The following is a 13,335-nucleotide window of genomic DNA, read 5'->3' as shown; positions in this document are numbered from 1 at the left end:
CTGTCTTTTTTAAATTTTTGTATGCATTTCTGCCTCATTATGCAAATGAGGAGGGGCTGTGTCTCAAGGGGTCATCTTCTCTGCTATTGGTGGACCAGTCAGACAGGAGAGCTCCTACTCTGCCTGCAGACATCAACGATCTTGCCCTCACACAGTCAGATGGCTTCCTTCAGTGCGCTGAGGTGTTTAACAACTCTGAAGACAATACTACCAGCAATGTCTTCCTTCTCTTTTCACGTAGACGCTCCGACAGACAGTGCTTTCAGTTTGCTGCATGCATGGACACAGAACTGCGGTACAGCACACAGTAACGATGAAATGTGTGCTGTTCTCACATTCTTCCTCTGTATGTACACATAAACAACAAGGCAGGGAAATATAAAAGGAATTTATTTTATTGTTTGGGTACATTATTGTTCAGTGTACATGCTCACATCTGAAACAAACTTTACGTGCTTGATAACTCTCCCACCCCGCAGACATCTACACGCCAACACCGATTTATATTCATAGCGGCAAGTGCTATGTAGCTCCACATAGGGGACACAGGAAGTGACATATAACACCTTCATGCGGCGTCATAACCGCGTAGCAAATTCACAGCCGCACCGGCAGAGCTCCAGAATATGCAACTCGGCCGGCTCACACGCGGACGCGCTTATAAGTGCGAGGGCCCGCCCAACGCTGCTTGCAGCTTTAATTTCATTTAATTTTGATGATTATAACTGACAACTAATAAAAACCCCAAAATCAGTATCTCAGAAAATTAGAATATTGTGAAAAGGTTCAATATTGAAGACACCTGGTGCCACACTCTAATCAGCTAATTAACTCAAAACACCTGCAAAGGCCTTTAATTGGTCTCTCAGTCTAGTTCTGTAGGCTACACAATCATGGGGAAGACTGCTGACTTGACAGCTATCCAAAGACGACTATTGACACCTTGCACAAGGAGGGCAAGACACAAAAGGTCATTGCTAAAGAGGCTGGCTGTTCACAGAGCTCTGTGTCCAAGCACATTAATAGAGAGGCAAAGGGAAGGAAAAGATGTGGTATTACAAGCAATAGGGATAACCGCACCCTGGAGAGGATTGTGAAACAAAACCCATTCAAAAATGTCGGGGGGGATTCACAAAGAGTGGACTGCAGCTGGAGTCAGTGGTTCAAGAACCACCACGCACAGACGTATGCAAGACATGGGTTTCAGCTGTCGCATTCCTTGTGTCAAGCCACTCTTGAACAAGACACAGCGTCAGAAGCGTCTCGCCTGAGCTAAAGACAAAAAGGACTGGACTGCTGCTGAGTGGTCCAAAGTTATGTTCTCTGATGAAAGTAAATTTTGCATTTCCTTTGGAAATCAAGGTCCCAGAGTCTGGAGGAAGAGAGGAGAGGCACAGAATCTAAGTTGCTTGAAGTCCAGTGTAAAGTTTCCACAGTCAGTGATGGTTTGGGGTGCCATGTCATCTGCTGGTGTTGGTCCACTGTGTTTTCTGAGGTCCAAGGTCAACGCAGCCGTCTACCAGTAAGTTTTAGAGCACTTCATGCTTCCTGCTGCTGACCAACTTTATGGAGATGCAGATTTCATTTTCCAACACGACTTGGCACCTGCATACAGTGCCAAAGCTACCAGTACCTGGTTTAAGGACCATGGTGCCCCTGTTCTTAATTGGCCAGCAAAGGTTGCCTGACCTTAACCCTATAGGGAATCTATGGGGTATTGTGAAGAGGAAGATGCGATACGCCAGACCCTGCAGAAGAGCTGAAGGCCACTATCAGAGCAACCTGGGCTCTCATAACACCTGAGCAGTGCCACAGACTGATCGACTCCATGCCACGCCGCATTGCTGCAGTAATTCAGGCAAAAGGAGCCCCAACTAAGTATTGAGTGCTGTACATGCTCATACTTTTCATGTTCATACTTTTTGGGGGGAATGAATTTGGGATTTTCATTAGTTGTCAGTTTTAATTATCACAATTAAATGAAATAAACATTTGAAATATATCAGTCTGTGTAATGAATGAATATAATATCCAAGTTTCACTTTTTGAATGGAATTACTGCAATAAATCAACTTTTTGATGATATTTTAATTATATGACCAGCACCTGTATGTGTAAAACCTGCTCCAAACAGTGTGTGTGTGTGTGTGTGCGAGAGAGAGCTAAATCAGACACATAGAAACTCTCCTACTTATTGCCATATCATTACAGCTAAATGTATTTCCTCATGCAACAAATGGAGAACCATTGTTGTTTGTATAAAGTAACTTATTTACCACATTGTCATGTGTATATCATGTAATACTGTTTCTTATTTTAATAATTGTTCCTTAGAAAAATTCTACTGCTTGTCAAAAAGCAAGACATATTTTTAATGTAACAAAGGCCTATATTGTGTGTGTGTGTGTGTGTGTGTGAGTGTGAGTGTGAGTGAGAGAGTGAGAGAGAGAGCGCACGCTCATCTCATGGAAACAAGTTTCTGCCACTGCATATCAAAGAAAGAGGTCCTTCCTGATCCTTCTCACAGAGGTGTTCCAATAACTATCACAATAGAAAGTAAACTCAGTCACGCGTGTCTTTTTTCCCCTGCAGCAACGTCGCAGACATCAGCCCAAGGATCGGTAGGCCTATGTGATATCACCGTCACACAGGCTACACATACAGGTCCGTGTGTGGCGGTGGCGTTACTGAAAAGCTATTTGATTCAGAAAATAGCGACACTACCACCAAGCTACTGAGAAATGTAGTTAAACTAGTAACGGCGCTACTTGTAAAAAAAAATTACAACCCCGTGGTTGTATCCTTCTGCCAACCAATCAAGTTGCAGTTTACATCCATGTCTGTCCAGACTTCATATAATATATGTAGAGAATACTTGGAAGAAATTGAATAAACGGTATCAAGTGTAGTTTTTGGGCTAAATGAAGTTATCACAATATTGATGACACAGCAAGTTAAAATTATAATCAATGATGTTGATGAAATAGAGAGAGTGTATGCAAATAAATTTCTGGACATGATAAATGAATAACTATATATTCAGAGGTTGTTCGACATTTAAGAAAGACAGTATGAACTATCAGGAATATGTATGTTTTAAAAAAACAAGTGTAAAAACAAACAAAAAATAGATGCATATCTGTTAAAGGGTAAACATGTGGAATAGTTGTGACAAGGAATTAAGAATGCCGAGTTCACTTTGTTACTCATTTTGTCGTCCCACTCAACATGTGTGTGAAATCTGGAATTGCCCAACGTATTCCTAAATTAAGGCTAAAGACATATTTTGAGGGCATGGTGACCTTTGAGTCAAACATTTCACCCATATTTAGTGTCCTATCAACTGTGAAACATGGTCACAATCTCATCTTCTGTTGCTGAGTTATGGTGTTGAATAATGGCCAAAAAAGTGTATTTCGAGAACATTATGATGTCACAGTGAAGTTGACCTTTGACAACCAGAGTGCCAAATTTGAAGAAGGGGGTGAGGTATTGCGTTCACGAAAGTGGGACAGACGGACCCGAAAACATAATCAGTTATAATAAAAAATATATATATATATATATAAGAAAACTCTGCCATGCACTACTGTATGTATTTTGAACTGTTTTACTTCTTCTTATTAAGCAAAACAAGCACTGTTACCAGAATGACACTTTTCTTTCAAAGGGTTTTAAAACTACTCACTACTCTGGCTATATTAGGAAAAAAGGTAAAGACACTGTAACTTACAACAGGTATGTGCAGCTTGCTGAGGGGCTTGCCATCCAGCAGGTAGGATCCGGTGTAGGTCACATATTCAGCGTAACACTGTGGGGCCTGTGGGGTGATGTAGCACAGAATCTTCCTCTTTTCCTCAATTTTCTTCCTGATCTGCAGGTACTCAAAGTAAGGGTTGGAACGGTCACTGTGGTAGGGCTCAATGTCGTCCAGCTTGATGGCATTGACTACTACAGCCAAAGTCTGTTGAATCATTTCCCTGGTCTGCTGCATGGCTGTGTTAACCAGCTGGACCTGGACGTGCTGCCCAGCAGAACGTGGAAACTTCCTCTTCCTTGGGTGCTGGGTCTGAGATTCCTCTTCGTCCACGGAAAGAGGGCGACCTTTTGTTGTCTTACTGAGAACCACTGGTGCAGACGTTGTCAGAGAAGTAGGTACAGACACTGGTGGGGTTGAATTAGACGCAGCAGGTGAGACACTAAGCACAGATTCTTTGTCCTTCTTCAGAGCTGACAGGGAAGAGGCTGAGGTGGGGGTAGGGGTCCTAGTAGGAATCGGATTAATGCTCACAGCTGGACTGGTTGTTACAGGGGTGGCAGCGGCAGTTGAGGTTATTACGCTGGAGGTAGGAGGGACAGCAGCAGTAGAGGGATTGTTCTTGGCGCGATTGCGGGTCACCCTCTGAGGGATTTCATCCACCTTCTTGGGGATATCTATAGTGGTGGACACAGTGGTTAGGGTTACCGATGTTAGCTTGGACGTGGTCTCTTGAGTGTCTGGTAGTTCAACTGTGCTAGAGAGGTGACTGCGACTGGGAGCTGAGGAAGAGGACTACATGACACGGATTCTGCTACCGGCTCAGGCATCTCCTCTTGTCTGACCTCTGAATTGACAGCAGTCACTGAATCTATGGGTAACTGCAATGACTCAGCGTGGATCTGCATGAGATGCTGCTGACTGGTATCTGACTCCACAGATGAATACAACATACTGGGATCCGACTCATCCGGTCCTCCATAAGGTCCTTTTCTTTCCAACATGCTGGCCTGTTGTGTAAGAGACAGAGTGTTGTTGACTGGCACACTCTGAGGCTCAGAACCCAACTCTGGGTGGAAATTGGCATGTGGTGACGGTACAACAAAGTCTTGTCCGGTAGGTTCCCCTAAACTCAAGTCTCCAACGGGGCATGGAGTCTTAGCCAGGCTTGGCAAGTCCACCTCCATTATATCCGGGTCATCTCTGTCTGTAACGGTATGTCTTATGTGGGTCGTCACAGTCTTGCTGTGGTCCGCTGGTTCAGAGTCTTCAGGCTCAGCTTCTTCCGACTTGTCTGGTAGTGGTAGGTCAGGCAAGGAGAATGGTCCCAGGTCATCAAGTTCATCTGCGTCAGCCGAGAATGGATCTGCCCAGGGCACCACAGGCTCAGGCCCCACAGCTGGAGCCATGTGTCTATCAGTGGTAGCACTAAAGCTAAGTGTGGTTTGTCTGCTGTCTGCTTCTACACATGCTGACTCATTGTCCATCTGGTGACTATCCTCTACGCTAGGTTTGTTACAGTCCTGGAAGAAAGACTCCAGTCTGTTAGAGGACGATGAGGTGTTTAAATAGTTGGGTTCCCCATCTATAGGTGCATCAGGCCTCTCTGGAGAGGGAATGTCAGCTACAGCCTCTTTCTGCTCATCAAAGTCCTCTGGGTCCTCTTTGTGCCACCTATTCCATGTAGCATACGGTGGGGTGATAGAGGGGTGTCCAGACAAGTGCTGCATGTCACTGTCTGAATGGGAATAAGGACTGGTTATTTTAGAGACGGCAGCCTCTATCTCCCCATACGTCCTGTGGGGTGATTTGAGGTCCATTTCAGGGTTCCAACCCATACTGTGATCAAAACAGTTCTCTGCATGGTTGGGTACTGTGTGTGTGGGGGAAAGCTGGTGGACTTCTGGGTCCTGCTGCTCTGGAGACTCTGCAGGCCAGCTCTTCCTCAAAGGGTCCTCAACTTGAGGGGAGAATGGGTCGCTTGTTTGCTCCGGCTCCTCCACTGCGCAGTGGTCTCCGTCAGTTCTCTCGTCCATATCACCCATATTACCATCTTCCTCATCATCCTCCTCTTCTTCCTCCTCCTCCTCTTCCTGCTCTTGTTCTTCTGTGACAGATGGAAGATCTGAGAGGACCAGGTTAGGCTCACTGTGGTGAGGCTCAGAGATGTCATCAATGTCCAGGGGTGGCAAAGCAGCAGGAGCTGGGGTTGGTGGTGCAGCGATGTCAAAGCAGGGCTCCTGGGGGTCTGGCCTGTGAACTGGTGTAGAAGGTTTGGGCAAGAAACTGTATACATTATCAGGAAGGTGTTCATTACCCTCTGTGCCAGCAACAGTTGGTGCTGCCACATCTGGTGTTGGATGGGCTGGCTCCAACCGAGGGGACAGCATTCTAATTGGGGAGAAATAGGGAGATGACAGGCACTCCAGCCTATCCACAGTTACGGATTTGTCCTCTAGAGTTTGGGAGGAAGATGAAGGATCGAATTCTGCCGCTGGATCACTCTGCTGTCGAAGGAACCTGTCAGTCTCAGCCTTGAACTCATCCTCCAGAGGCCGGCGGACATCAGAAGATGCAGAACGGCTGACAAGTGGCAGCTGGAGGTTTTTTGCAGGGGTAGGGCAGGTGCCTTCCTGGAAACTCTGGGAATTCGAGTACCTGCTGAGTGGACAATAGAAAAACATTAGAAAATATGTCACACTCAACAGTACAAAACACTTAACATGATCAAAAACCATGCAATAAATTTGCACATTTAAATACCTTTCAAAGAAGGATGGGGAGCAAGCATTCATTGACATAGTCATAGCTGATGAGTTCTGGCAGTCCAGCCCATCCAACATAATGTCAGGGTAATCCTCTGCACTACAAGATGGGGTACGTGGAGTCTGCATTACTTCCTCAAAGCTGGGGCAGGAAATTACAGATGTTGGAGTGGGGACACCAGTTGGCCTGTTTTGATCGGGCCTGGGAGAAGCAGGAAGGTTCTCCTTTATTTGGTGGCCAGCCAGCCAGTCCTTTGAGTTTTGACTGTCAGTAGGCTGAAACTTCCTGCCTGGGGACATCATTTGGGCCGGGAGACCCACATCCTTCAGCTTTTTCTCTTTAAGACCAGACTCCAGGCTGTTGGATTTCTTTGATGATAACTCAGTGCGGTTTTTCCGTACTTCCTCTGTGGACTTTGTTTTGTCCTTGAGTTTGGGGTCCCCTGACTTGGGTCTCAGCTTCTCCATTTGCTTCATCCTTTCTTTATGTCTCTTGTGGCGCTCTTCAATTTCCTGGTCTTTTAGACTTAACATCTGACCAAAACTTGTCATTTGATAATCACCATCCACCAACAGTTTTTCACGTGGACGATTATCTTTCCGCACTGTATCTTTGGACTGAGGGAGTTTTTCATTTTCATCCTTAGCCTTAGATTTACTGTGGTCCATTCTGGTGTCTTTGTCTAATGTATCCCGATTTCTGTCTTTTTTCATATCAAATTTTGGACTTTCTTCTTTTGACCGGTCTTTCAGAACAGTGACCTGTGGGCTATCTTTCAACCCTGACTTCACATCCTCTTTGGAGTGTTTAAATGACCCAAAGCCATCAATGTACTTGATCTTCTCCTCCTTCATTTTTTCCTTATGTTTCTCCTTTTTCTTTTTGTCCTTCATCCTGTCACTGATGACACCAGTTGCTTTGTCCTTTTTGGACATCTCTTTTTCAAATTCCAATGTTTTATCAAAGTCGTCTTCTCCGTCTCCCTTACCTCCGAATGGGAATGTGTAAGGGTCTGCCTCCAGGGGCATGGGCTCTTTCTCAAAAGGTAGGCTCTCTCTGCGGCTGTAGGACTCTCTGATCTCCTCTGTCTTGTCACGTTTGTCTCCTTTGTCCTTCTTGAGCTTTTCTTTCTCCTTGTCATGGCTTTTCTTGGACGAAGATGAAGAAGAATGTCGATGCCTCTCTTTCTCTCTGAACTTGTCCTGGGGTGTAGATATGGAAAGAGAGTCTCTCCTGTCCTCAGATACATCAGCCAGGCTGATGGAGTCATAATAAGTAGTGAGGACTGGCTCATGACCTCGGTCAGTGAAACTATCTGAAGAGATTTCACTGTTCTTATCATTGGAGTCATCCTTGTAGTCATTCATAGCTTCCTCCTCCAGTTTTTCTAAGAGGGACTTTTCATTCTCACCACTGCCTTTTGAAGGTTTCCTTTCCTTCGAATGGTCTAGCTTGTCTTTATATTTGCTCTTTGTCTTTTCCTCACTGGTGTCCCTTTTGTCCAACAGCTTCTGCTTATTTTTCTTCTCTTGGTTTGAGTCCACTGACATTCTGTCTTTTCTTTCCTTATGTTTTGCATCAACAGAATCTTTCTTGTCTTTGTTGTGTTTCTCTAGGGAGCCTTTCCTCTCTTTACCTGTGTCAAATGTGGCCTTTTCTTTCTTCTTTTCTTTGTGTTCTTTGTCTTTTGCCTTTTCTGTGTTATGTTTAGCCTCTGCAGAAGATTTTCTAATTTTTTCTGAAGGGAAGTGATCCAGCTCATCCTGATCAGGCGTTGAGTCTTTTCTGATGGAGTCAGACACAAGTGCAATACTCCCATTGTAGCTGTCCTCATCATCATCGCTTTCGTCTGTGAATATGTCAGCTATCTTGTACCACGTTTTCTCCCGGATTTTCTCAGTTTTTCTTTCCTCCTTCTTTACCTCCAAGAAATCCTTCTCCCTATCAGCATGTTTGTCTTGAGAGGCTTTTTCTTTCTTGTCCTTGGTCTGTTCTGAAGACATCTTTCGATCTTTGTCTTTGCCATGAGACTCTTTGTGTTTGTCTTTGGCTCCCTCCTTCTTGTCTTTGGTGCCCCGGTCTGCATCCTTTTCCTTGACAGTTTTTTCTGTGGAGCTTTTCTCACTCTTATCCTTCTCCTGATCAGCTACTCTGTCTTTCGTTTTCTCTTTATGTTTGTCAGCTTTTGCCTTTTCTCGCTTTTCCATTCCTTCCCCCTTCTTTTCTTTATCCTTTCCAGAGTGGTTTCTTTCTCTGATTTCACACGATTTACCGACGGCATCAATGTCCTTGAAGAAAGTATCATTGCCGTATTCATCTCTTACAGATTCCGTCTTAATTTTTATTTCCTTTCTTTCCTTCACAAACTCATATGAGTCTTTACGGTCTCTACTGCTGTCCAGAGAATCCTTGTCTTTTTTGTCCTTCACTGCGTCTGTGGACTCCTTCCGCTTCTTTTCTTTTTCAACTGAGTGACTAGAGTTTAATTTTTGTTTTTCTGACCAGTCTTTTTTCTTGTCAATGTTTTTTTCTGAAGAGTCTTTGTCTTTCTTCTTGGAAGTTGTTTCTTTCTCTGATCTTTTTTCATTGTGATCTGATTTCTTGTCCTTGACTTTGTTTTCTTTCCGCCTCGTCTCTTCCTTAACCGTCTCAACAATCAATTTAACTGCGTTGTTGGCTTTGTATTCCTTGTACTCTTTGACAGGAGCGTCCCAACTATCATCTCCATAGAGGGAGGAGTCAGAGGACATCTCAGAGCCCCATCTGTCATGATGGTCATCTGAGGCACTGAGCTTTGTGTCTTCCAGGTTGAGGAAACGATTGTTAACGTCGTAGCCTTCATACTCAGACTCTTCCTTCTGTGCTTTGTCTTTCTTACATTTCTCCTTCTCCTCCTTGGTGTTTTTCTCCTTGTCCACCTTTAGATGCTTTTCCTCTTTCTGCTCACTTTTTCGGTCTGCCTTTGAGGAGGACTTCTCCTTGGACTTTTTCTTTTTCTCCTCTTTGTGAGCCTTTTGTTTATCCTCCTTGGGCTTTTCCTTCTCCTTGACAGTTCTATCCTTGTCAGATTTTACAAGCTTCTCCCTCTCCTCCTTACTCGCTTTGTCCTTTGAAGAGTCCTTTGTTTTCTTATTTTTCTCCTCTTTTGCTGTTCTATGTAGGTCTTTCCCAGATGACCAATCCTTATCCTCAGACTTGCTTTTCGAAAGCCTATCCTCCTTTTTAGAATGGTCTTTGTCGTGTTTGGATAACTTAACCTTGCTCTCAGCTGGCGATTCTGACTCAACAATTAGGGACTTCTGCCTTGAATCATCAAAATCAAAAGAATAGCTCTTGACAAATTTCTCATTCATGTCTTGATTAAGTACGAGACTAGGAGCTTTGTCTTTTTCCTTATTTTTGTGCTTGTGCTTCACTTTATGCTTTTTCAGCACTTTGCCATCTACATCGGCTTTGGAGACCGCGCTGTCTGCATTGGAGTTTTTGTAGGACTCAGAATTTTTCTTGTCTACTGTGTTGCTGTGCACATTGTTATTCTTCTTTTTGTTCTCTTGTGCTTTCCTCTTAACTTGTTTTATTGACTCGACACTGGAATCAGCAGAGGAGTAGTCAGACTCACTAGATAGTCTTGTTCTGACTGAATCCGAGAGAGAACTGACATCTGACCATGTAGGAGATGACACAGTCTTCCAGCCATCTGTCCTCCACTGCTTTGGATGCTGTTCTGCTAATGATGGTACTTGTTTCTGAGAGTTCAAGTTTCCATGGGAAGAGGAGGAGGATGCGTTAAAGCCAGGGGATTCTTTCAGGCTCGTTGCAGAAGAGTCCTTCATACTATTTGAGCCCTTATCATCCTCACTCTCCATATCACCACAATCTGAGTCAGATGTACAGAATTTGTCATTGACTTTACCAAACCGGACTTCTTTACTGACATTATTTTTACTCTCCTTCTTCCGCTTCTTTTTGACTTTATTCTTGTCTTTCTGTTGTTTAGAGCTTATGCTGCCAGAGTCTCTAGTCTTGGAATTTGTTTGCTGGGCTTGTTGCCGCGGCGTAGGCGCTGGCGTGAAACACAACGTCCTATCATCCTCGTCTGAACTGTTACTGTCAGAGATGATCCGCCTGACAGTTTTCTTTGGTGTGAGCGAGTTGCTTTTGGAATAGGTTTTGACCTCCATCTTGGGTATGGAGATGAAGCTGTTGGCCTTGGTGACCGGGTCCTTCCGGAAGTCTTTTTTCAAGAGGTGTTTATCGTCCACAGGTGGGACACGTTCCTCCTCATCATCCTCATCAAATTCGTATTCATCTTTGACGGGTGTGACAGCAGATTTAGGAGGGTCTACGGATTTCCCTTTCAACTTCAGGCCCTTCTCAAACTCTGAGTCTGTGTTATTGCCATCGACAGAGCTGGACGGGGCAAACGAGGGTGCATCTTCCTCCTCTGAAGATTCTGTGGAAAGTAAAAAGAGGCGCAATGAATACACATTTAATCCAACATTTCCAGCTCCATCTACACGAAGGACAGTAATACTGTATTTACACAATTTGTAACAGTCATGTACTTAGGTGACTTTCAGAGTTATTATTACATACCTGATGAACTTTCTTCACTTGAGGTGTAAGTGCCTTTCCCTAGCAATAGATTGAGCATAGTTGGAGAGTTGGCAACCTTCAGTGGTGTTTCACCTCTCCTGTTGCTTTGACGTGGGTCCCCTCCATACCGTAAAAGTAGCTTAACCACCTGAAACAAATAAAATAAAATATTTCATTAATACAAATTGCAATTTAAGAGGTGCCATTACCATGTTCTCTTGTGGTTATGAATTTTATGAATGTCCCACTAGCTTCACAATTATTATTTGGTCATATGCATGAGCCATGAATATGCTTGAGAGACAGTCAGAGCAATGATCTCTCAAGAAAAACTAGAAATCGACTGTCTCTGTCACCATTAGCTTTACCATTATCTAGTCTTGTGATGACTGCTTCTATTGTTTTGCCATATGAATTTAGAAATGTTATTCTGTTCTTTAGAATTTTGGTAATAATGTTAAATCACATTTAGACATGAGCTTCCTTTATTGACAATGCCTTTTTTTTCTTACCTTGAAATGTCCATTGTTGGATGCATCGTGTAGAGGGGTGTCATCATCCAGACCCTTGGTGTTGACCTCTGCTCCGGCTGCCAGCAGCTGCTTGGCCACATCATAGTACCCCCTGTTGCACGCCTCATGCAATGCAGTCCAGCCTAAACATAAGAATTATTGTGTTAGAGGGGTATGTAACATATGTGTGCACAAAGAAAATGACAGTCTATACAAAAGAGGTTCTCACCTGCAAAGTCTTTTACATTCACATCAGCTCCCTCACTGATGAGCTCCTTGATGCGGCGTACCTCTCCACGGATTGCTGCTCTGTGCAACCGAGTCTCTCCTCTCTCATTCCGTTTATTCACTTTGTCTTTGGTTTTAGATGCAGAGTTTGGTGTTCCCTTCTGACCCAGACTGGACTGCGACTGATGCTTTGGTGTTGTGTCTGTAGGTAGGAAATGGACATTTCATTTCAACACTAGAACAATTTCTTTGCGACATTTGGCAAGAATTTGCTTTTATCGTTTCTATTTTGTCTACTACTATGAATAACAGTTTGTTTGAATGGCTTTCAGCCAGAAGGGGGCAATCTTACTCTAAGAATAAACAGTGGAGTGTTTGGACCTACTTCACTTCAGCTCATTTCATCACATTTACAAGATTAAACCCAAGCCTTAATCATATTTACATCATTGAGTTTGCAACGCTATTGTCCCAAATGATATTTGAAACACACTCACTTAATCTATGTCCATGCCTTCAGGCATGCAACAAAGGAATTAATATATAAATATCAAATGTCAACAGTAAGAGCAAATACAATATGGCAACAATAATACTATTTTAGGTATCTAATACATTTAGAGGCCAATTACTATGTCTACCAAAAATAAATGTTCCATTTGAGAGGCCATAAGGAAGAAGCACATTTTATAAATAATCACCTCAGTGGAGAAGATATCAGATAACTAACAAAAACTAAATGCTTGCAGGCCTCTTGCATTTGGATGTTTGTTGTGATTTGGCTTAGATGCTGAGATTGCACGACTGGTTCCAGACTAACGCAATACCAACAGGAGAATTAGTTTAATTTCCTTTACGGTCCCATGCTGTATTTTAGAAAAATAATTCCACAACTGTAGACAAACAAAAATTTATCTTCTATGGCTGCTAGGCCAAAACAACCACTTTCTGACAGACAGCCATAGGTTAAATTGCAATTATTGGTTTTGAGAATTAATGTGGATTATTTTGTTTATTAACTTGATTAAAATTGTGCAACCAGTCCTGACAAGCAAAAACAATTAACTCCATGCCCATATATATATAAAGCTCCCTCCCATCCCTCTGTCCTTGTCCACCACCCGTCAATAGAAGACGTGGCCTCCATGATGAGCACGCACCTGGGCTGTTGACGGACTCCTCAGCTGTCATTTGCATGAGCAAGGCCACCTGCTGCCGCTCGGAGAGGGGGTACCCGGCCCGGATCCCTGGCATCCCCATTCCAAACGGCAAACCTGCCTTCCGGGTGTTGGTGGGCTCCTTTTTAATGCGCTTCCGCTCTGGACCTGGTTTCTCTGCAACGAAAGTGATAGGAGAGATGCAAAGTTAATTGTAATGGGTGGCACAGACACATATGTGCATGCACTTAACTACACATTCATTCACGCAAATACAAACAAATCCAATTTACGGAACCTTCCAAGGAATTATTCATTA

General features: G+C 43.6%; 1 protein-coding gene across 1 annotated transcript in view; it reads right to left on the bottom strand.

Annotated features, from left to right (window-relative positions):
- ankrd11 (ankyrin repeat domain 11) overlaps nt 1-13,335 on the bottom strand; it is a 123,204-nt gene that overhangs the window by 8,505 nt on the left and 101,364 nt on the right. Inside the window, 7 exon segments of the mRNA XM_038702048.1 lie at nt 3,734-4,521; nt 4,524-6,418; nt 6,521-10,976; nt 11,120-11,267; nt 11,632-11,774; nt 11,861-12,061; nt 13,020-13,193. Coding sequence (XP_038557976.1) covers nt 3,734-4,521; nt 4,524-6,418; nt 6,521-10,976; nt 11,120-11,267; nt 11,632-11,774; nt 11,861-12,061; nt 13,020-13,193 — 7,805 coding nt within the window.

This window comes from Micropterus salmoides, unplaced genomic scaffold (genome assembly GCF_014851395.1).
Source record: "Micropterus salmoides isolate LMB-PRFRI ecotype aquatic unplaced genomic scaffold, ASM1485139v1 Ms_hic_scaffold_6, whole genome shotgun sequence".
In the NCBI taxonomy this organism is placed as follows: Eukaryota; Metazoa; Chordata; class Actinopteri; order Centrarchiformes; family Centrarchidae; genus Micropterus; species Micropterus salmoides.
This window is presented reverse-complemented; position numbering and strand designations above follow the sequence as displayed.